The sequence below is a fragment of the Microcebus murinus genome, chromosome 12, assembly GCF_040939455.1.
Source record: "Microcebus murinus isolate Inina chromosome 12, M.murinus_Inina_mat1.0, whole genome shotgun sequence".
NCBI classification, from domain to species: Eukaryota; Metazoa; Chordata; class Mammalia; order Primates; family Cheirogaleidae; genus Microcebus; species Microcebus murinus.
Genome location: NC_134115.1, coordinates 85872979 through 85897717, shown reverse-complemented (window position 1 = coordinate 85897717; position 24739 = coordinate 85872979). Strand labels below are relative to the sequence as shown.

Sequence of the window (24739 nt, the reverse complement as noted above, 5' to 3'; positions counted from 1 at the left end):
GACTTGGCCACTTAGATGCCAGGAACCTGAGACCACCACTTTGACTGCTTGTTCTACTTTTCCAGATACTTCAGCTCGACTTGCCAGCAGGGTGCCAATCCCAAGCCAGTAAGTGTGAACAGTGAATACTAATCAGAAAGGTAAGAATGAGTTTATTGTGGCCGTATTTTAACAGGAAATTCCTCTGGGCAACTCTTGCATCCCTCGCGTACGTGACTTGGGGCTCTGCGTTTCTGCGTAGCTGGAGGTAGCAGATGCTCTGCTGGCCATGGCCGCAAGGCTGGCGGCTTATTTTTTAGGTCAGGAAGTAGGTGTGGGGTAGGTATGAAACCTTTTGCCATTTGCTGCCACTGCCCAAATGCCTCTGTTGTGTCCTCAGCACTCCGCGGTACACTGAAAACCATGAGCTTCCATCGCGTGCCGCGTCCCTAGGTGCAAGTCTCCCTCGCCCATGAGGACAGACCAACCCTCTCTCTCAGCCAAGCTCAGCATCTTTCCTTTGCTCAAAGGTATCCCTGAAATACAGGGTGAGAAATACAAATGATAGTTAAAAATTGGCTGACAAAATGTTCGTTATCGTAAATCTGAAGGCGGTGCTCAAATGACAGATTAAAAAGAAAGTGGCATCAAAACGGTTATGTGGGAGCACGCCACTTTGGAGGGACAGTGGCACAGAGCCCCCACCCTAGCAAGGCGAGGGGGGTGCACTAAAAACTGTCTTTAACCAAGCATGTGAAAACCTGGGAGCGATGGTTTGGGGAGACCACTCAGGTAGTGGTGTGAGGGTGGCCTAGAGAGAGTAAGACCAGAAGCAGAGATCAGCTGAGGAAGATAATAGATAGTTCAGGCCATCAATAAAAGTGCCTGTCATACAGGGATGGTGGCCTCTGCCAGCCTACTCAGGAATAGTCAAGAAGAGGTGAAAATAATAATAAAAATAGAAGATAACACTTACTAATCCCTTACTATTTGCTGGGCATAGTTCTAAACATTTTTAAAGTACATTGACTCGGCCGAGCACGGTGGCTCACACCTGTAATCCTAGCACTCTGGGAGGCCAAGGCAGGCGGATCGTTTGAGCTCAGGAGTTCGAGACCAGTCTGAGCAAGAGTGAGACCCTGTCTCTACTAAAAATATAGAAAGAAATTAGCTGGACAACTTAAAGTATATTGAAAAAAATTAGCCGGGCACGGTGGCGCATGCCTGTAGTCCCAGCTACTTGGGAGGCTGAGGCAGAAGGATTGCTTGAGCCCAGGAGTTTGAGGTTACTGTGAGCTAGGCTGATGCCACAGCACTCTAGCCCAGGCAACAGAGTGAGCTTTTGTCTCAAATTAAATAAAATAAAATAAAAAATAAAGTAAATTGACTCATTTAATCCTCACTGTAAGAGGCAGCACCAGGGCCGAGCCTGAGTGTCTGATTTAAGACCCCACACTCCCCACCTCCATTCCCGTCATTCCTTGGCCTACGGTCTCCATGCAGGTCACATGTATTCTGGTCCCTTAGCTGCAGGAGGTACAGGCTGGGGTGAAAATTTATCATAAGTGATTTTTTCCACTCATGCTCCTTTGGGGCTCTCCCAGGCTGGGAGAGATTTTCTGATGCAGCAATACCTGTTGGCGCTCTGATTTCTACAAGCAGCTCAATTCCAGCCCCCATGTGTGTGGGGCCCAAGTCTCCTCTCTCTGCCGGAATTATGGCCCTAGCCCCCAGCTGCAAAGGCCTGGACACACTGGTTCCTCTCAACTTCTGCTCACCATTCTGACTCTGAGAGCATCCTTTATTTTTAGCACATGGTGATTTCCCTTTCTTGGCATCTAGTTTAGTCTTGCGTGCTGATTTTTTAATTTGGTTGTATTTTATCCAGTATTTATTTGTGTTTGTGTGTTTGGAGCAGGAGATTGGGAGGGAGGGGCTTATTCCTCATCAGCTCGGGTCTACCATATTGCCTAAAAGCCTAAAACACCATCTGTTGAGAGAGTCTTCTGGCACTCACCATCACCTTCCTGGAAACCAAAGTTTGATTTCAGCCATGCCGAGTGTGAGCTGTCAAAGGAACAAGCAAGCAGAGGGTTCTACATAGGAGAAGGCAGCTGGAACAGTGGTCTAAGGCTCAGGAGAAGGGTCAGGGCTAGGACTGAAGAGCCAGCCATCACTGGGCTGCAGAAGTGACAGCTGAAGCTCCCCAAGGAATGAGAACAGATCAGGAACGGCAGGGCTTGAGGTCAGAGCCTCCCAGAACATCCGTATCCAGAGGAACAGAAGGAGTCAGGAGGAAACAGACATCAGAATGGCAAGACGAGAAGTAAGCCAGGAGAAGAGAGATTTTTCAAGAAGGGGGTGATGAACAGTGTCCAATATGGCAATGTCAAGGAAGATGAGGGTGTAAAAGTCCCCAGATTGATGCCCAGGAGTCTCCGAGGCACCGTGTCAGACTTAGGGGAGCAGAGGCACTTCCTGGATGAAAGACTCTGAAATTCAAAATATGTGAATGCCACACATCAGCCACACATCCTGGGATATGTGCAAAGTGGCCTTAGTTCTCTCGGTAGAAGGAGTCATTCTCTGAACTGCAGAGTTCAATGACCTGTGTCCTCAGATGGCTGAGAGTGAGAGCCCTGCTCCCAGGACAGTTCCCCTTCCAGGTCACCACCCTGCAGACCAGGCTCCCCGACCCATCAGCTGTGATTTCCTGCCTGCCAAGAACTTCAATTTTCACTTTGCTGCTACAAGTGAGTCAAACTCTCTGGATCAGTTCAGTAGGAAAGAGCGAATCGCTCTAGGAACATGCATAGAGCAGGCAGAGTATGTGCATCTGTGTGTGTGTGTGTGTGTGTGTGTGTGTGTGTGTGTGTGTGTGTGTGTGTGTGTGTGTATTCAGCATGGGGGCTGTGCTGTGTGTGTGGAGCGTGTAGCATTTGACTGTGACTGCTGTACCAAGTGATGCACCCATACTCCAGGAATTCCATAGCCCGGGATCACTCACAAAACAGTTGGTCTCCTCCTGGGATGGCTCTGATCAGAGAAAGTTTCACCAGCTTCCCATTTGCTCAGGCCCCAAACCTAGGCCTCACCCTTCATTCCTTTCTCCTCATATCAGCATCCCGCCCAGCGCACATCCTGCCGGCTCTCCCCAGAATGCATCCTGTATCAGTCTGCTGCTCCCCACATCCACTGCCGCGCCCTGATCCTGCCAACATCCTGGATTCTGCCCTAACCTCCCAACTAGGTCCCCAGTTTCCACTCATGGTCCCCACCCCCCACCCAATTTGTTTTCCAGACAGTAGCAACAGTAATTAAAAACACAAAATCCAAAGAGCAACTGTAAACCAGATCATGTCCAGCTTCTATTTAAAACTATTTAGTGCACTTGGAATAGACCCTAACTCCTCTCCAGGGCTCTCACCCCTACACGATTGGCCCCACTGCCCAGCCACCGCTTCTCGCACCCATCTCCTCCTGGCCCGCTGGGCTCCGGCCACACTGACCTCTGAGTTCCTTGATGGCACCAAGCTTATTCCCACTGCAGCCTTTGCACAGGCTGTCCCCTCTGCCTGGAACGCTGTCCCCTCATCTTGGCACGGCTGGTTCCTTTCTGTCACTCAGGCCTTGACTGAAAGCACACTGTCTCAGTGCACTGAATGCCCGTGCTACAGCAGATACCAGTCATGCTCTATCATAATTTCCTGTGTTAGTCTACATCGCTTTTATTCCAGTCTGATAGCTCCTTGTTCATTACTTCATGCATTCAACAAACATTCACTGATCACTTCTAGGACTAGCCAGACTAGGCATGTGTTTATTCTCCCTGAATAATGTGTCTATCTCCCCTGAATAACATGAAAGCCTATGAAGACAGGGGCCTTGACTATACCCTCAGGGCCTGGCATGGAGAAGGCATTTGATAAATATTTGATTTGCAGAATGAATCAGAGCTGCATGGTGATGTGTACTCAGGAAATCAGAATTGGCTGATACAACTTCTTGCTTGGGTTTCATGGCTTTGAGGCAGCCAATATTCCAAAGTGGCCCCAGGGCTGGGATAAATCATTCCCTGTCTGCATTTTTCCAGGCTAGCCACAACTCCCTCCCTGTTTGTGTATTGAGCCAGTATTTATTAAGGGCCCACTGTGTGCAGACCTACGCTTAGAGTCAGTCTCTGTCCTGCCCAGCTCACCTAGCTGCTGGCACTCAAATGGCAGGTCCTCCCCTACACACTTGTAACCCCCTTCTGTCCAGGTTTCCTGGATATCCAGGGTTTTGGTGTAACCCCTAGAGATAGCACTCAGGGAGCCAGCCATGCCCTGCCTTCTGGGGCCTGTGTGCCAGCCTCATTTCCCTGGCCCCACTTCTCAAGCAGTGTGTTTGCCTATTTGTCCCTGCCCTGTGCCTAGCCTGATTCCATCCCAGGTCCCCACCATCAGCAAGCCATTCAGCACACTGGCCAGGAAGAGGGACTGTTAGCAGGAAAAGGCTATATCACACCAGCTCTGGCACTTGCCAGCTCTGAGATCCTGGACAGGTCACTCTACCTCTTCCAACTTCAGCTTTCTCCTCTGCAAAATGAGGACTACAACAGCACTGGCCTCTGGGGTTGTTACAGTTGGTCCCTCCATTGTCCCCCGTACCTCCCTGCTATGGGCCCACAAGGTCTCACCAGTCCCAGCTCAAAGGACAAGTGAGGAGGAAACAGCTCTCTTTGGACATTTCCATGGCTAATCTCATTACCAGAAATTACTAGCAAAAAAAGGATGCAATGCAATTCAGGACAACAAACACATACAATTCAAACAACAAATGTATAACTGGGCTGGGCACCAGGGACACAGAAAAAATCAGACATCATACCTGAGGAATGTAGTCAAAAGGGGGAGGCAGACCTGCAAACAAAACAGCAGAGCAGACACATGCTCTACCCTCCAGGCCGTTACCAAACAGGGGCACGGGGAAGACAGACAATGGAGCTGCCGTTTCACCGGGGCTGGGGGTGATCCGGACAAAGGGGAAGGATGATACGTTTGGCCCCCTCCATTTCCCAAATGCTCTGTGCCAACTGCAGTCCTTGAATTACCAGGACAGGTGAGTGAGAGGGGAGAGTCTGATCTAAAACAAAGGCTAAACAAATAGTTCCCCCAACAAATGACCTTGCATACCTCCTATCGTAATTCATGCAGGTATATTACCTGCTCTCTCCCTAACACAACAGCATGGCAGCTGCCATTCTGATTCCCTAAGATGCTGCATCTACCTGCCTTTTGCCCTGAGAGGTGGCTCAGGGAAACAGCCCTGGCTCTCAGCCTTAGGAAACAATGGAGAGGTTTCTCAGAAAAAGAAGAGGGATGTGTTGTTGTCCTGAGTTCCCTGTTCCTTGGTGGCACATAATCTTAGCTCCCTGGCATCTCTTGGGTTCCCATCAGCTAACTGCCCACTGAGGTGGCAAAGACAGCACCTAATCCAGAGTGACTGGAGGAGCAACATAAGCCATGGCTTGGATTAACCAAAGAGTAAGTGGCCAAAGGCATTCTGCAGGGCAGCCTTTAGGGTCTGCTGCATGTCCCTTCCCTGATGGGCTCTTCCAAGTTCCTAATGCAACACCTTTGACAGAGGAGAAAAAAGAAAGAAAAAAAAAAAATCCCTCTCTTGTTTTGAGTGACAGGTGGTAGGTTGAAATTGTCTTGTTTAGGTCAGTGGGGTATGGTGGTGAAGAGCATGGCCTCTGGGGCCAGATTGCTTAGGTTTGATCCTAGCTCTGCCACTTAGCTGTGCATCAACCCTGTATAAACCATTCTACCTCTCTATGCCTCCCTGTCCTCATCTATAAATAAGAACAACAGTACCTACCTCAGTGGGTAGCTGTCAGGACAGAAAGGGTTAACATAAGTACAGCATTTAGAGCAGTGCAAGGTGAATACGCCCATGCCTTTGAATGGGTCCCGGGTGGGTCTTCCATCCCAGGCTCCCCAAGGAGCTATGGGAGGTTTGTCCTCATTGTAGCAAAGACCCACCCACAGTAGTGAAGACTCAGCCACCCTGAGCAGTGCTTGTCAAGACAAATGGAGTGGTCCAAGGTATTGCTCTGGCTGATGCAGTCCCTCTGTTCTGGCAATACACAGCCACCCCTGGAGAACACTGCCCGATGCTTCATTGATGGCCCTGCCCTGCCTCCGAGCAGGACCCTTAGACACCCCCAGCCCTCTGTGCTACCTCTGCCTTCACTGACCATGCAGCTTAGAGGGGCCATTGAGAGTTATGGTATCACTGACAATAAGGTCTATGCATCATGAGAAGACTCAAAACTCATCCCTCTGGGTCCTCACATAGCTCCCAGCAGTCCAAGAAACAGTAACAGCATCTAAATGATGGAAAATTCATTAGAAAAAGAATCTCCAAGCAACTTTTGAAAAAAGCTTCACTGCTCAGATGAACTTGCAATCACAGGGCTGGCAGCAACTGCAGAGACCAGTGGCTTCCAAACTTGCTTTCGACCTCCAAAGCCATGGCTCAGTTGAAATTCACCCAGAGGTCCAGTACATAAAACTGATACAAATGGGGCTGCTCTGGTGGAAATAGTGCCCGCGCTGCCTGTTTGGCACCCTCTCTCCATTCCCTCAGCCCCTGGTGGCCCCCAAGGCGACTCCAAGGAACCCCTAAGACTCCATGAAGCACTGATGGAAAACCACTAAACTAGGCTAACCTCCTGAGCAGATACGGGAAAGTCAGTCCCACAGAAGTCAAGCTCTGAAAGGCGCCTGAACACAAACCTCGTTTTCTGACACGGGGCTAGCACTTCCCACTCCACTTTGCTAGGGCTAGATCTATGGAAAATTGCAATTTAAAGAAACAAGGCTCATTTCTGATCACCTAAAATATAATCCCTGAGTGTTTTAAAGGCCCCTGAACCAGCCAAGTAGGAAACAGAGCCCAGCCCCACAGACTGGCAGAAAGAAGTTCGGAAATGAGTTGCAGAAGCACATCTGACAATCCCATACAGTTTCCGTCAGTTCCGTGGGACATAAACAGGTCTTGAAAGGCTTGGGCTGTGTGGCTGAGAGAGACCCCGGACCAGGCGGGCCAGGAGGTGAATGCTAATGAGCTATGGAAATAGCAATTACTTCCCCCATGTCAGGCACCGTGCCAAGCTAAGGAGGATAAAGAGGTCTGAGATATTTTTAAAGTATTTTTACAGCAGAAAAACTTTCCTACAGACTCAATTATATAACTATCAGACTCCACCTCCGAGCTGAAATTATCCATGGCCTCAGGAAAAAAAATTCATTTTTTCCTACAGGAGGGTCACAGGTTTCTCCAGAGAAACTCTTAGCTGTATGGCCAGTGACCCAGGGCAGCTGTGAGCCATCGGTCCAGAGACATCCCCAAGGGCAGTGTGAAGCCGGCCAGAGAAGAATCCTGGCCAAGCGGAGGGCAGAAGTCACACTGCTGATCCGGCCATCATGTGTTATTATGAGGTGGGATCTAGGAAGGTCCACTCCAGGGGCTTCTGACCCCAGCCAGGGAGCACCCTCCCCACCCCCTCCTACCACAACGGGGCTGAAGGAGTGAGGACGCCTAGAGAACATGACATCAACTCACAGGAACTCTGAGGCAGGCACAGTGGAGATGGTTGGAGAAAGGCGGGGCTTAAGGAATGAAGAACCTCACCAATAAAATAACAGCCAAAATCAAAGGGACAGACTTAGGAAAATTAACTTACAGCCCAGGTTTTTGTCAGCCTGAAGATGGGAGCACTTTGTAATGCTGACACCACAGACATGAGAGAATGAAGGTTGTTGAGTTCTAGAAGTTTCTGAAAAAGATATGGAATAGATTATTTTGCTGCTATAAACAACAGAACAAAAAACATGCTCGAGTGATACCAAATGCTGTCATATTTATGAAATTCAATTACACTTAAAAATATCGCATGTAGAAAATATAGTTCTAGGAAGTTCATAGAAACCATATGCTTTTTTTCTTTCCTCTTAAATTGTCAAAAGGTGAGTCTGCATTTAAACATTTGCAAAATTTCATAAGCCAACTAGTCTGGCTGCTGGACAGAAATGTGGCTCAGGATAAGGTTTGATAATGTGCTTTATGTTCTTTTTATAGATGAATCTGAATACTGTCCCAGCAGGCTTTTATAAGCTAAAACCCTGGCTGTGCTAATAGTATCAATGTGGGGCTTCTGTGATTATCCTAACGCCCAAAAGAGAAAGAGGCTAAGGAAACATGTTGCCCTCCCAGCGGAAGCCAGTGCCCTGGCTTCCCAATCACTTGACCACGCGCCTTTGAACCAGACCCCAACTTGGTGAGAACATTTGGATTCAATTCGGTCTCAGACAAGTTCCTCGCCATGAGGCACAGCAGAATGAGACACAGTTGAGTGGGCAGCAGAGAATGTAATCGCTCCGTTCTCGGTTTTGTGCTGAGGGAAACCTGCTAACAGCACCGGGGGCCCATTTCTCATTCTTGGGAGTCAGTGGAGCTTGGGTTATCGAGCAGGCTCTGGGGACCCAAAAGACCAGTTCCCACTACTTGTGTGCCCTTCAGCAAGTTACCTCATCCTTCTGAGCCTCGGTGCCCTCATACTTAAGACTAGGAAGGCAATTCACGGCACCTCCGCTACATGAGACAGTGCGTGTCAACTGCCGAGACTTGTCTTTGGTGCTTGCGAGCTCAGGTGCCACTTCCACTTCCTCTAACATGCCATTCCCAACCACATTCCCAGATCCGAGAAGGCAGGGGACTCTGCCTCTGCCTTCCCACAGCCACGTGTGCCTGTCCCCAGCACGTGGGATTGGACTGGCTTTTTACCTGCCTCTCCCTCACCCTGTTCCGCATGTTTCCTGAGAGCAGGGACAAGGCTTTACCAGCCATCGTGCCCCAGTGCCTAGCACTGTGCGCACCACACAGTAGGGCCTTGTGAAATGAATAAGCAAATGCAAAGCCCTTATGCTAGTCTAGTCCTCACTGCTCCGTTCCTACGGGGAAATTTCTCCCTCCCCACACAAGTTAATACTTCATTTCATGCATCTTGTAACATTCTCTAGTTGTTTCTTGTGTGTGAGAAGAGATTCTCTGAGTGAACTGAATTCCACTCTATGTATCTGAATTGCTATGCCTGTCACAGAATTTCTTTGTAGAGATGAGAGGCCTCTGGGAGATTATATAACCCACCCCTTTCATTTTATAGATGGGGAAGCCAAGGCCTAGAGAAAGGGAGGGGCTTGCATGAAGAAAGATGGGCACCGTGCCAGCGTGATGGTGCACCACAAGGAAGAGGGCAGAGGTTAAACAGGGATCATTCTGGACTCCGTGGCTGGGTGGGAACCATAAACTCATTTTCAAACTGAAAGCCCCAGGAGGGGTGGAACCACATCCCACTTTCTCTTGTGGCCCAGCACAGAACTGATCAACAGCGATAAGTATCACTAATCCCAGCACCAGGTCCAAGCATTTCAGGAGAATCACGGGAGGCAGAGTGGGCGATGCCGTGGACATTTACAGACGGGAGCACACAGACTGCTGTGCGGGCAGCCGAGCCGCTCCCTGAAGGCAGAGGCACGGCTCTGCTCCTGCTCTGCCTCTGACAGCCGGGGGCCTCGGCACGGATGCTTCCCTCGCCAAGCCTCCCTTCCTCCTCAGCAAATGGAGCAACAACGAGGTGATCAGCGGATCTGATCGTGTCAGTAAAGCAGCTGCTATGGTGCCCAGCTCGTAGGGGCCACCGTGAAGGGCAGCTTTCCTAGGATCTGGGGGGAAGACGACACACGTACACACGAAGCAATCAGTGAACCGCATACAACGCTGCTGAGAGCCAGGCGAGCCCAGGTGCTTGTATGGGGCAGTGTATGGGAGGTGCTGCCTAGGAACGGAAGTGGTCCAGGGAGGCCCATGGGGTGACACAGCCTGGGGTGCCAGAGATGAGGGAAGAAGAGGGAAAAGGTGGTGCCCAACAAGTGGCAAGGACAGAACCCATCAGGCCAAGGCATAGGAAGTAGAAGTGGGCGCTGCAGGGTCATCTGGTCCAGGCCCTAAGCTCAGGATGGGGTAGGGTGGGCTCTGTTGACTGGTGACAAAATTGTGCAGGATGTGATGGTACCACAAGCATTGATGTTAACTAAAACCCATCAACCCTTAGAACTGGCTAAATCTAAAGCAGGAGAATGGATAGATTCCAGGGGTAGCCACTGAGACCTGTCTTGTGGGGGTCTCAGCCCAGGTAAGGAGAATGGTTGGCTGCCAAAGCTATGGGGTGGAGGGGCATGCTGCCAACTCATGCACAGGATGCTGGGGGGGTGGGGAGCCAGGCAGGTCTGACAGCTGGGAAAGTCAAGCCACAGCACCCCCGTTTGCACCCTGCCCGGCAGGTCCAAAGCAAAGCAGCTCCCAAAGTACCAAGGAAACATATTTTTGAGACAAAAAAAAAAAAAAGTAAAAAGGAGGGAAAGGAGGAAAAAAATAATAAAACAGCTTACCTTGGCTATTTTCACAAAATGGCTCAGGATTTCTGCCCTTATTTTTAAAGTCTGTGCTGTTAGAATTTCTCGTACAACCCAAAAACTGACCTGTAGAGTCAAATACACACACATACACACACACACCAGAAAAGCTGTTAAATGCAGGACCACCCATGTCACCCTCGCCCACCACTCCTAGGGGATTTCCACGAGGTCAGGAAATAGGGAGAACACAGTCTCGGGAGTTCCTTTATGGTGCCCAACCCCGCAAATGGGTCCTGTGTTCTCAGCACCCCTCTCTAACACACACAGAAGTGCTGAGAGAATTAGCAGTTTCATCATCACACAGGGAGTCTCGGGCCCCCGAGATGCACAGGGGTCTCTATAGGTGCTGTGGGGAATTCCAACATGCATCAGACGGGATTCCTGCTCAGAAGGACCCCAGTTGTGGGAGACCATGGATGATGGGTGGATGGATGGAGAGATGGACAAATGGCCAGACAAAGGGAGACACATATATATTGGCAGTACCACCCATGAGGTCCGTATCCTCAGCCGGCCCAAGATAAGGAGGATTCACCAATATTTGCACAATGGTAACAAATTTAATTTTCTAGGAGAGGTTCATCCAATGATTTAACTGTTATGAAAGTGTCTCAAAGTTCCATAAAGTAATGTAGGATAAGGGGCATGTTTTTCTGGAGATAGCATGTGCCAAAAGGGTATGCTAGAAGCTTTGGTTCAGAACCTCATTCATGCTTGACCTCTCACATACGTTAACAGCCCTGAACCTCTGAGCCTGATGGTGCAACAAGAATTAGTCATCTACCAGTGTTGAGTTGACTCACATGGTACCTCAATGAAACATAGACGGGCTTCAGGCCAAGAAACGCTGGGAAGTGACTAGCCTTTCCTGTTTATGCTTCACTGCTGTAACAACAGTTCTACGTGAAACATGGATGCCCAAGGGTACAACAACAGCACTGCAAAGAAACGTGGAGAGACGAGCAAAGCACGGGGCACATGTAGAATTAAGAGAAGGGTGAGACATCTAAAACCCCTATATTTTATAAGGAAAAAAAATAGTTAAGGATATTCCAGAGCTGAAAAGAAAGCTTACAGCTATAATAAAATATATTCTCATTACTGAGAACATATTTCACTTTTCAAAGAGAAAACAAGGGAAGAGAATAAAAGAATCAACAATTTGCCTTTTACATTAAGCAGGAGTGTTATAGAAATGTTTTCTCAACGTAATTATCTGTGGTTGCCTCCAGGACACTCCTGGGTTTCCACAGAATCATTTTTTCCAAGGAACTGCTTGACATTATGTTCAGACTCAAATGTTTACTGGCCAGTTGTGGAAGAAGGTTTTTTCTGAATCCCAAATGGCATGCCCAGAAACCCTATATTTTAATATACACACAGTTTTATGCCACACAACCTCAAGTGTGACAGTTTACATGTATAATTTAATAGATTCCTGCATGCCAAAAAACTACACATATGTATTGCACAATTATGGGACACAGCAGAGCTGCCTCTGGGTCTGCAGCACCGTGTACAGAAGCAACTCTGAGCCAACAATTTAAGTCGACAGAGATCCATGAAGCCCTACAGTGTGCAGGCTCTAGGCACTGGGAGTCCAGACCTTCTTGATATGGAGGCGACCAAAGGAAGAGGCAGAATCCTCCAGAAATCACTGTACTGGAAGGCAGTTGGTGACTGTGGCCACAGAATAAGTTGAACCAAGTGAACCAGAGTATGGGAGACGTAATGACAGAAGAAGGCTTCTTGGAGAAGGCGGGCCTTGAGAGACTGGGCAGACTTTAAACGGGTAAGATAGGATCGAGGTGCAACAGTACATGCCATGACCAGGGGCAGCCAAGGAGGCTGACAGCGCTGGTGTTGCAGGGGTGCTGTGGTGTGCAGGTAATGTGGCAGGGAGAAGTTGGGGAGGGAGGAGAAGACCAGAATGGTGTGGGGGAGGGGGTGTCTGGAGCAACAAGGTGAGGAGGAAGAGCTGCGACGCCACTCAACACAGGGAGTTTCAGAGACTCTGAGCAGAGCAGTACGTTACATCAACAGTCCCCAACCTTTTTGGCGTCAGAGACCAGTTTCACAGAAGACAAGTTTTTCATGGACTGAGCAGGGGACAGTGTTGGGATGATTCAAGTGCATTGCGGTTAGTGCACAGTCAGACGTCTCTGCTAATGACCATCTGTATTTGCAGCTGCTCCCCAGCATCACCGCCCCGGCTCCACCTCAGATCTTCAGGCATTAGATTCTCATAGGGACCATGTAAGCTAGATCCCTCACATGTACAGCTTACAGCAGGGTTCGTGCTCCTATGAGAATCTAAAGCCGCCACTGATCTGAGAGGAGGCGGAGCTTATGAGGTGATGAGAGCGGTGGTGAGCAGCTGTAAATACAGATGAAGCTTGGCTTGCTCGCCCACCGCTCACTTCCTCCTGTGTGGCCTGCTTCCTAACAGGCCACAGACTAGTGCCAGTTGGCAGCCCAGGGATTGGGGACGGCAGGGTTAGGTCCTTTGGTAGGGCAGGGACACCCATTAGAAATCGGACGCAACGGTCTCAGTGAGAGATGCAGGGCAGACCTAGGGCCACGCTCAAGGGCACGGAGAGGGCAGAAAAGACGTTACGAAGGTAGAATCAACATGGTTTTAAACATTTTCTATTCTCTTTTCTAATTACACAATTGAACAGAAGCTTAATGTAGAAAGCAAGGGAAATAGAGATAAGCACAAAAGGCAAAAAAACTCAGTCTCACCTACAGACCACTATGATACACACAATGGCATGTGTACTTTTAGACTTTTTTTCCATATATACAACATACATGTGTCCTTTTCAATTAAATTGGCATATAATAATCCTATTTCAGGAGAATTTTGTAAGTGAATATTCTCCTACAATTTCTAGTATCATAGAGAAGTACCATCATTTAAGTTAGCCTGTATTGTTAGATAGGTTATTCCTAATTATTTTATTGTGATAAACAATGCTGTGGTGAACATCTTTATACATATATCTTCCTATGCTTTTGATAAATTCCCATAAGGTGGAGTGAATAAAAGCGTAACTTTTTTCAAAAGTGCATATAAAAAGCTTGTCCTCCAAAAGGTCTATTTGTTTACCCATCAACAAGTTTAAACAGATCCACGTTCCCACATGGGCCAAAATCAGTTATTATAAAGACCGTTTTCTTTACTAACTCAATGTAAAAAATGGCATCTCACTGTTTCTACTTTGCATGTCTTTCATGACTATTCAGTGAACATTTTCTGTTCCAAACACTTATAGGCCCTTTGTATCATTTGCCTTCTCAGTTTCCTGCTCAGGTCCTTCACCCATATTTCTAGTGGGACACTGGTCCTCTTATTATTATCTGATAAAAGCTCTTTGTATATTTAAGAAAATGCATTTTGCGAGTCATATATTACACCAAGAGTATGGAGAAATTGGCACTCTTATATACTGTTTGGGGATTTAGGAATTAATAGGAACATTTTAAAGAACTATTTGAATATATCTCTCAAGATGTTTAATGTGTATTCTTCCTAGAATATTTATATTATAAAAATATAGGAATACAGAAACGCATGTATAAGGATTCACTGAAATACTGTTTATAAATGTAAAAGAATAGAAAAAATTGGTCCCATAAATGATAACACCCCCTCAAACTTTGGAAGAAAGTCACTCACTATACTCAGCCCACATTTCAAAAATGGAGAGTTATGTTCTACCTTTTTGAGGTATATCTACATAAATTATTGGAATTATCTTCTACCTTTTTGACGTATATCTACATAAATTATTTGGAATTCCTCTGCATGGGAGATTTGTCTATTCTCCCCCATTTATGTATTCAATCATTTATATCAGTATGGACTCATGGATACTTATTTTATACTTTGGGTTATAATCCAAGACTGAGAGCTCTCTCAGTTGGCTCTTGTGTCCCTTTGACATACTCCCCACATTATTCTGGTTTGATAGTTTGAGCATGTACTTACTTTCTGGCACTACAGGTTCATTTTGTACATTTCTTGCCCTAGACCTAAAGTCAACCATTTTTCCAAGGAACCCTGGTTCATTTTATTAGCTAATAGTATTAGAAACCAAGATTAGCACCAAACAGGTGGTAGGTGTGCTTGCTGCTCCTGGGGTATCACTGTTTCTAGGTCCTCTCAGCTGGCAGAGCAAGGAAATGTGTGGTGTACACTAACCCACGTATATACACATATCTATAAATGTTTCTACATGAAACCATCTGTGTCTATATTAAGCTAAACATGAGCTCACACTGATATCTCCAACTCTAATCCATTGCCATATGGACCATTCTATCTTTCTCCCCTTGCTTGTCTGTAATTTCCCACACCAACAGTGAGAAACCTGGCTCCCACCATCTGCCGTCCATTTCCTTAATTGTGCGATTGCCAAATACACACACAGTAGTTTCAGAATTGTTACCCATTCCCCCTTAGGGAACAACTCTATCAAACAGAGCACAGTGCTTATATACCATCCCTTCGTCTTTAGTCTTACAGGCTCCACTCTATTCCAAATTTACTTAGGTCAGCAACTTTCCCCCTCATCCTCCTTCGTGAAGTTGTTTCATGCATTTATTATGGTTAGATTCTTTTGTTACATTGTGAATTCCATTCTAAGACCCCTTGATCTCCGAGTTGAATTTTTAAAAATGCGCATATATTATGATTTCCTTTTGGTGCTATAAAGTTCTATGGGTTTTCACAAATGCATGATGTCATGTATCCATCATTACTGTATCATACAGAATAGTTTCACTACCTTAAAAAATCCCCTGTGCTTCACCTATTCAGCCCTCTCCCCTTCCCAAACCCCTGAAAACCACTGATCTGTTTATCATCTGTATACTTTTACCTTTTCCAGAATGTTCAAAAATAGAAAAAAAAAAAGAAAAGAAAATGAATCCTCCATATGCAATCTTTCAGACTGGCTTCTTCTACTTAGCAATATGCACTTAAGAGTCATCCATATCTTTATACAACTTGATAGCTCATTCTCTCTCTCTCTTTTTTTTTTTGCATGAATATTATTCCATTTTATGGATTTAACATGGTTTATTTATCCATTCACCTATTGAAAGATATCTTGGTTGCTTCTGGTTTAGGGCAACAATGAATAAAGCTGCTGTAAACATTTGTGTGTTTTCTTATGTGGACACATGTTTTTAAATCAGCTAGGTAAATACCTAGAAGTACATTTGCTGGATAGTGTCTGTCCCATTTTGCATTCCCACCAGCAATGAATGAATGTTAGTGTTGCTCCAGATCCTTCTTAGCAACTGGTATTGTCAGTGTTTTGTGTTTTGTTTTGTTTTTTATCTTAGCCATTCTAATAGGTATGTAATGGTTTATATTTCCCTAAGGACAAATGATACTGAGCATCTTTTTATGTTTATTTGCCATTTGTGTATCTTCTTTGGTGAGGTGTCCATCATTTTTGCTCACTTTTAAATTGGGCTGTTTTCTTATTGTTGAGTTTCAAGAGAATATTTTGGATACAAGTCCTCTATCAGATATGTGTTTTGCAAATTTTTTCTACCAATCTTTGGTTTGTCTTTTATTATAATTCTCTTCATGGTTTTTATGGAGATTAGAAAATTTTTATTTTAAAAAAGTCCCAACTTATCAATTTTTTCTTTCATGGATTGTGCTTTTGGTGTTTATCTGATAACTCTTAGTCAAACCCAAGGTCAGACAGATTTTCTTCTATGTTTTCTCCTAAAAGTTTTTTATAGTTTTGTCTTTTACATTTGGACTATGATCCATTTTCAGTTAATTTTTGTGAAGAGTGTAAGGTCTCTGTCTAGGTTCACTTTTTTACATATATACACACACAAAAAATTTAAATTCTTCAAGCATCATTTGTTGAAAATACTATCCTTTCTCCATTGTACCTTTATCAAACAGCAGTTGACTATATTTGTATAGGTCTATTTCTGGGCTCTATATTCTATACCACTGACCAAGGTGTCTATTCTTTTGCCAATATCATGAAGTCTTAATAACTATAGCTTTACAGTAAGTCCTGAAATCAAAGTGAGATAGAGTAAGAACTTTGTTCTTCATTTTTAGGTTTGCATTGGGTATTTTAGGTCTTTAGCTTTTTCATATAAACTTCAGAATCAGTTAATTGACATTTATAAAATAGCGTTCTAGTTTTTTTGTTTTTGTTTTATGAGACAGAGTCATGCTCTGTCACCCTGGGTAGAGTGCAGTGGCATCATCATAACTCACTGCAACCTCAGATTCCCAGGCTCAAGCAATCCTCCTGCCTCAGCCTTCCGAGTAACTGGGACTAAGGAGTGTGCCACTATCCCTGGCTAACATTTCTATATTTTGTAGAGATGGGGTCTTGCTCTTGCTCAGGCTGGTCTCAAACTCCTGATCTCAAGAGATGCTCCCACCTCTGCCTCCCAGAGGATTATAGGCATGAGCCACAGTGCCCAACCTAAGCTTTCTAGGATTTTGACTGGAATTGCATTGAATCTGTAAATCAAGTTGGGAAAAATTGACATTTTAACAATATCGAGTCTTCCAATCCATGAAGATGGAATATCTCTCCATTTATTTAGATCTACTTTGATTTCTTTCATCAGTGTTTTGTAGTTTTCTACAAACAGAACCTGTACATATTTTGTACAAGCTTCTAAGTACCTAAAGTTTTGCTTTGTTTTCTGGCATTATTACATACGGTATTGTATTTTAACTTCAAATTTCAATTCTTCATTGCTGGTATATAAGAAAGCAATTGACTTTTGTGTCTTGCAACTTCTCTATACTTGCTTATGAGTTCCCAGAGTTTTTTTGTAGATTTCTTTGGGATTTCCTATATAGACAGTCATGTTATCTGTGAATAAAGACATTTTTATTTCTTCCTTTTTAATCTGCATACATTTTTTCTGTGCACTATTCAGGACTTCTAGTATGATGTTGAATACAACTGGTGAGAGAGTACATCCTTCCCTTGTTCCCAGTCTTAGGGGTAGAGGTGTCCAGTGTCTCACCATCAAGTATGGTGTTGTAGATATTCTTTATCAATTGAAGAAGTCCTCTTCTATTCCTAATTTCCTGAGGGTTTTTTTATTATTATTATGAATGAATGTTGGACTTTGTCAAATGCTTTTCAAGCCAACTGATACGATGAAATGCTTTTCCTTTTTCAGCCTGTTAATACAGTGTATTATATTAATTGATTTTCAACTGTTGAAAGAGTCTTACATACCTCGAATATATCCCACATGGTTCTGTTGCTAACAGCTTTTAATACACATAAGCTATTATTATCACTATTACTATTCTAGTGGCATAGCTAGCACTGGAGTTCAGCTTCTGAGGACTAAGATATCCCTGGGAAATGCCACAGCAGCATTATAGATGAACAAAGCAGAATGGTTATGAACTTCAAGAACTTTATTCAATTAATCAGACAGAAATAAAAACAAAGAATTGAAAAAAGAAAAATAACAAGGAAAATCCAGGTTTAAGAAGAATCCTGTCTTTTCCCATGAGAAATCTACTTTTGCCACAAAGTTCTCATAAGCCCATTCACAATTTTCTTAGAAACCAAGAGTTGGGAGGGATCTCAGAGGTCCTACCTTCTTCCTGCCGCCCCCCCCCCACCCATGCTGTTACACAGTAACTTTGATGAAGCCCTTGTCTTGTCTCTGCCTGAGACTCAATGGCTGCGGAACTACCTTGTGTTAGGAGAAAGCCAACTGTCTCCCCCACTTCTATTCCTGGCCCTTGCACTTACTGATCAAGCCCCATGGGTTATATTTAACCCATCTTTTCCATTAAGAATCCCCTCAATTACTTGAAAATGCTGATGCCCTCCTCCCTGAGTCTTCTCGCTTCTAGATCCTTGTATGACGTGCTTTCTTTCTCCTCACTTTCCTGGCCACTCTGATACTTGCATGCCTCCCTGTGTGACATTCCCCCCAGCTCCCAATGTAAGGTACCCAGGACCAGACATAAGCGTCCAAGAGTGGTCTGGATAACGCAGAGGAAAGCAGGACTACTACACACCTATTAGAATGTCTAAAACACAAAAACGCTGACAATGTCAACTGCTGGCAAGGATCTGAGGCAACACAAACTGTTGTCAATGGGAATGCAAAATGGATGGGACAGACACAATCCAGCAACTGCACTCCTAGGTATCTACCCAGCTGCTTTGAGAACTTCTGTCCACACACACAAACACACACAGAGCACACACCACACGATGTTTATGGTAGCTTTATTCACAATTGCCAAAAACTGGAAGTAACCAAGACGTCCTTCAGTAGGTGAATGGATAAACAAACCATGGAAAATCCATGCAATGAAATAGCATTCATAAAGCGGGGGGAGGGGGAAGAAAGAACGAACTATCAAGTCAATAAAGTGTCTACTGCTAAGTGGAAGAAGCCAGCCTGCAAAGGATACACAGGCATGATTCCATCAATGAGATGGCAAACGGATCAGGATCTGGACTGCTGTCCTCACTCCACACCAAATCCTTCCTCCTTCCCCGACTTGGTTGTCGCTGTGAATGAAGGTCCTGTGACCCCTTCACCTCCAGCGCTGTTACCCCCTCCTCCTCAGTCACCTCCTCCTTCATGATTACCCAGGCCTGCTCCACATCCGAAGCCTAAGTTCTGGTCTTGGGCCACCACCTTCTCCTTGACCCCCCACCAGGCCGGACCTTCCTTCTCACCGTACCCTGGGCTCCCTGGCAGCCCTTTTCCTCTTAAGAAGACCAAGCTCCTATCACTGTCACTTTGGCCCCTTCTTTGTCAGTACTGTAAGTTTCCTTACCCATGGGTCCTTCCGAAATACCTCCTTTGCCAACCCCTGGCTATGGATGGATCCAACCATTTGCCCTCCTATGGGCTTCCTCTCAGGCTGCGAAGTGCAACTAGAGAAAAACCATCAACCTACATGCACTGGGGCCACTTTAAAAGTCACAATCTCTATGTCATCTGGGCCACTATCACTGCCCAAGAGTCCTTCTCTATTTCAATAAACAGCTTTCTCTCCTTTACTATAAAGTAGCTTTTTTCAAGCTTTCCCCAAACCCATCAATCTTCTTACCCCACTGCTTCCCCCCGTGACTCCCATTTTGCTGAGAAGAGAAGCTACAACCCTCCTTGCATAGCACCTGTGAGCGGGCCCATGCGTGCACCTTTCCCTTCTGCTGACTCACCGCTCACGCTGGAGAGGCCTTGGCTTTTCCACCTTCTCTGAGACTTTTCCTCATAAGTATTCTCTCTCTCTCTTTATTTTATATATATTTTTTAAACAGAGTCTTGCTCTGTCACCTGGAATAGAGTGCAGTTGTGTCATCATAGCTCCCTGCAGCCTCCAACTCCTGGGCTCAACTGATCCTCCTGTCTAAGCCTCCCAAGTAGCTGGGACTACAGGCACACACTACCATGTCAGGCTAAGTTTAAAGATGGGGTCTCACTATTGCTAGGAACTCCTGGGCTGAAGCGATCCTCCTGCCTTGGCCTCCCAAAGTGCTAGGATTACACTAGCACCATGTGAGCCACCATGCCAGCCTCTCTCTTCATCTTTAATTTTTCCTGATCTACTGATTCCTTCCATTTAAAATATAAACATCCTTAAGGCTCTGCCCATTTAAAAGAAGGAAGCTAGATCCACCTCCCTGGTCCTCTTTGACCCCTCCAGCCACTCCCTTCTCCATCTTTCTCCTTTGGAGCCACGGCTGTAAAAATCACTCACACTTCTCTCTCCATGGCCTCACATCTCCTACCACCTGGCCTGCTCCTGCTGCAGTCACCAGCAAGCCTTGCTGCTAAATTCAAAGGACTTTTTCCGCCCCGTCTTGGTTGACCCATTCTGTAGCATTTCCTCAATCCTGAACCACTGATGTCCAGACGCTGCCCTTTCTGTGTGCTCCTCCCCTCCCAGGCTGCTCTTTCTCTTATCTCCTTTGTTACATAAGCCATTAAGCTCTGATTGTGCTCAAGCAAGTTTGAGTTGGGGTTTTCAGTCATTAGGAATTACATACATGAGTCCATGAGAAAAGTTAGAAACATGTGGCCCCTGTCCAGTTTCAGTTAATGTATGAGGGTCCTGAGACTAGAGAGAGGAAGGGACTTGCAAAGGGCCTTTAAAGCAGGTTAGCAGCAGAGCCTGAACTAGAACCAAGTTTCTGCTGATTCCCTCTTCCTCTTTTCCAAAATTTTTAGCATCTTCAGGACACAATCCTGACCCTAAAGACTGCAATTAGGCCCAAGCCTCTTAGTCTGGCCTTAACCTTCCTCAGCTCATAGATCCCACTACTCCACACCCTTTTTTAAGCTCACATGAATTGCTTACTATGTGTCAGGTACTGAGATCAACATTTTACAATCTCATTTAGTCTTCAAAAACCACTTGAAATGATTCTTCCTGTTTTATACATGAGGAAGGTGAGGCTCAGAGGCTACAAGTAAACCCAAGATCAAATAGCTAATACCTTGTAGAGCTAAGACTCGAATTGTTTCTCCGAGTCCACAGCTTCTTAGCCTGTAGTCCACACACCTCTAAAGTGCCCATGCACAAACTTCAGGAGGGCAGTCCTAAAATTAAATGCAAATTTATATATATGTGGCCGGGCGAGGTGGCTCACGCCTGTAATCCTAGCACTCTGGGAGGCTGAGGCAGGCGGATTGCTCAAGGTCAGGAGTTCAAAACCAGCCTGAGCAAGACCCCATCTCTACTATAAAAATAGAAAGAAATTAATTGGCCAACTAATATATATATATAAAATTAGCCGGGCATGGTGGCACATGCCAGTAGTCCCAGCTACTCGGGAGGCTGAGGCAGAAGGATCGCTTAAGCCCAGAAGTTTGAGGTTGCTGTGAGCTAGGTTGACACCATGGCACTCGCTCTAGCCTAGGCAACAAAGCGAGACCCCGTCTGAAAAAAAAAAAAAATTTATATATATGTGTATTTTTCTGGGAGCACATTCATATATGATATTGTCAGATTATCAAAAGAACCCATGACCCCAAAAAGATTGAGAACCTGTGTGCTATACAGTGAATTGTGTGGGGTTGGGACAGAGGCCTGGCACATAACAGATCTTCAATGAACTTGGCTGAGCTCTGCCATCTCAGCCACTCTGTGAACAAATCCTAGGGACTCAGACCCCAGAGAGAAGCAGACCAGCCCCAGGGGCTGACCAGGACACTGCGCACTGGGTTCCTGGTACGACCACAGGGAACCGCAAATCTCCTGGCAACCTACTTCTAATCAACTGATCTTCACATTTCCCTTTTCTTCCCCCAAAACATTTAGGTGCTTACTACATGCCAGACACCATGCTAAAGCTCTTCATATATCATTTAATTTAATCTTCATAATCTTCATAACATTATACAAGGCGAGTATTATTCCTATCAGTTACAGATAAGGAAACTGAGGCTCAGAGAGGTCATTGCTTTTTTTATCTGGAGTCGATGAGGAGTCTTGTTCTCACATATGAAAGTTCTACCAGAAGGGATGCCGCTAAGATCATCTGAAAGAAAGCAGCCTCAATGGCTGACCAGGCCTGGCCTCTGGCCCGTTTTTAAACCAGAGCTACCAGGGCTGTGTCCAGGAGCCGCCGGCTCTCAGAGTGGCTGATGGGCCAGCAGGAAGACCATTTCCCAGAGTATTCTGTTTGAAAAAATGCAACTTCACTTCTGGCTCATTTCACCACTTAGTCCGAGCTGGACACGATGCAATTGTTCACAGAACAAGCTACACTGCCTTTGCCAAGCTGACCTGGCACCCACATGCAAAGCAGATTACACCAGAGCCCCCAACAGCCCCTCCTCCGGGAGCTCTGTGGCTGGTCGGAGGTGGGGACTGAGTTGGCTCCCAGCCAAATAGTTTTGTTAAGGAAACCATGAATCCCCTGATAGTTTGTGCATACTTTTTTTTTTTTTTAAAGAAAGACTAAGCTCAGTTGAAAAGAAAAAGATGTTCACAAGAAAGAAAAAAGAAGCAAAAGGCTCTGGAACTTTTCTTTCCAAAACAAAGTGTGTGTCACCCCTACTTCAGACGTATCTAGGCCTTTCTTGGCTTCTACTGTATTTCCTCAAACAACAGTAATGCTAACTCCAACCTCGATCCTCACCCTGCAAGCTCGTGCCTCTCTGAGGATCCAGCTGTGCCGAGGCGGCTGAGCAACAGTGATGCACAGGCCAGGCATTTCCGAGAGGGAAGCTCACTGGAAAGAAGGCCCAGAGGGAACCCAGGCTGCATCACCAGAGGGCCAGTCACGCACACTCTGCAACCTCTAGGCCACTGTCCTCATTTAAAACCAGAAAAACAAGAGTGAAGAAGAAAAACTGCCAACAGCACCATTTAGGGTTTTGGTTTATCCAAAGGGTGTCTTACATGGTGCTTTCTTCTGAAGATCATGTTCTGGCAGGTCTGACTGAGAACTAGGAAGCCCCACCCACCTCATTTGGTCCAAGTCTTCAATCATTATTCCAATAAATGGGGACTCGGATCGTCATACCTGGGGCAAAGGTTCTGGCTGGACCAAGTCAGTCTGAAGTAGCATGGGGCCAGTGACTAGGCCATCAGGGATTCAGAAAAATTCAATCTGAGAAGTATTTCCTGCGTACCTAATTCATTCATTCCACGAATATTGACTGAGGGTCTTTTTATTATATGTCTGACACTGGGCCAAGTGGTGGGGGACACAGTGATGAACAAGGCAGACATGGTACCTGACCTCATGGAGTTCACAGGGTGGCAAGGAAGGCAGAGACTACAAAGTTGCACAAAATGAGGACAGATAAACAAAGGATCACACAGAGAAGCAAAGGGTACAGTGTGGGAATGTATGGCAGGAGGCCTCACACAGCTGGGGATTCAGGGAAGGCTCCCAAGGAAGTCACATTCAGGCTGAGGTCTGACTGGGAGTTGAACAGGGAGGCAGAATTCGGGGCTGAGAGGACAGCACATATGGGAGCCTGATGGGACAGGAAGACAGTACATCAGGCAAGGGAAAGGAGGCCAGGATGACCAGAGCCTGAAGAGGGAGGAGGAGGAATAGAGACGAGGCTGAAGGGGTGGAAAGAAGCTAGATTCACCATGGAGGACCTTGCAGAGCACCTTAAGGTGCTTGAATCTTAGCATGAGTGGAACGGGAAGCCCCTGAAGTGATTTCAGCACAGGAAAGGTGTGTTCAGTTCCACCTGCCTTGCAAAAATGGACTGCGATGGCACCAGAGTAGATAAAGGTGGGGGATTTAGGAAGAGGGGCTGGACCTGCAGAGGCCTGGGACTGAGCCCTGGTGGGGCTTCCAGCCTATAGGGGTCAGCACACTGCTATCTGGACAGGCGCATGCAAGGGGTGTTGCTCACCTGGTTAAACCTCCGGGTAAAGGCCACGACGTTGGGGGCGAGGCTGTGTTTCTCCTTCTTACTCCATCCACAGCTGGCTAGTTCCTAGGAAGCACAGAGTCAGTTTCAACAGTGATTCCACTCAGGATGCAAAATACATGGGGGCATCTAATTGCAATGTGGGTGTGGAGGTGGGGAGGGGTGAAGTCTTGAATATTCAAGTCTTCACCAGTTAGGAGGGGAGGGCTCGGTCTGTAGGTGAAGGTGTAGGCTGGGACCGCCAGAGGAGAGGATGAGAAGTGGGATACTTTTCCCACAACTCTGGCCACATTTCCCAGGATTTCTGTGCCAAAATATTCTTAACCCCACCAATGCCACTCTCCCAGCTTCTGTAAGCCCAGAAGTCCTTTCCTACAAGGCAAATCATCTGAGAGGGGGCAAAAATGTTTTATTCAGCAGGACTCACCACCTCCCTCCCTCCATTTGTGACTCCACGGTTCCAGGCTAACATAAAATTAAAATCTAGCTAAAAGTCTCAGATTTCATTTGCCACATGACATCCTCCATTCCAGGAGTCAAGCAACATTCCACTCCAAGCACACTGCAAGCAGAGAAGTTTCTGGGATTACCTTGGGTTCCTTCCTGAAATTGGCCCCACCCACTTCTCATATAACAAAAGGGGGCAGAGGAAAGGTTCTCTTTAATATCTTGTTCAGGGGCCTTGTCTCTTCTTAGGTTTAGGTGATTTGATTCTTCCTGTAAGTGAGGCTGGTTCTTATGCCAGGGATGAAAGCTGGACTAATAGGAGCAATCTAATGGCGTTACTTGGTGGTACATAAAGGACCAAGGAAAAGCCATTGTCCAAGTGCCCAGTG

At 46.1% G+C, this 24739-nt stretch overlaps 1 protein-coding gene across 6 annotated transcripts in view; it reads right to left on the bottom strand.

Annotated features, from left to right (window-relative positions):
- RALGPS1 (Ral GEF with PH domain and SH3 binding motif 1) overlaps positions 1-24739 on the bottom strand; it is a 269878-nt gene that overhangs the window by 148164 nt on the left and 96975 nt on the right. For 3 of the 6 annotated variants that reach the window (XM_012771947.2, XM_012771954.2, XM_076009046.1), the window contains 3 exons: positions 23886-23969; positions 10476-10565; positions 7712-7804 (listed from right to left, as the gene is read on the bottom strand). In XM_012771947.2, the coding sequence (XP_012627401.1) occupies positions 7712-7804; positions 10476-10565; positions 23886-23969 (267 nt within the window). The remainder of the gene's footprint in view (positions 1-7711; positions 7805-10475; positions 10566-23885; positions 23970-24739) is intronic. The other 3 variants (XM_076009044.1, XM_076009047.1, XM_076009045.1) reach the window with 2 other exon arrangements.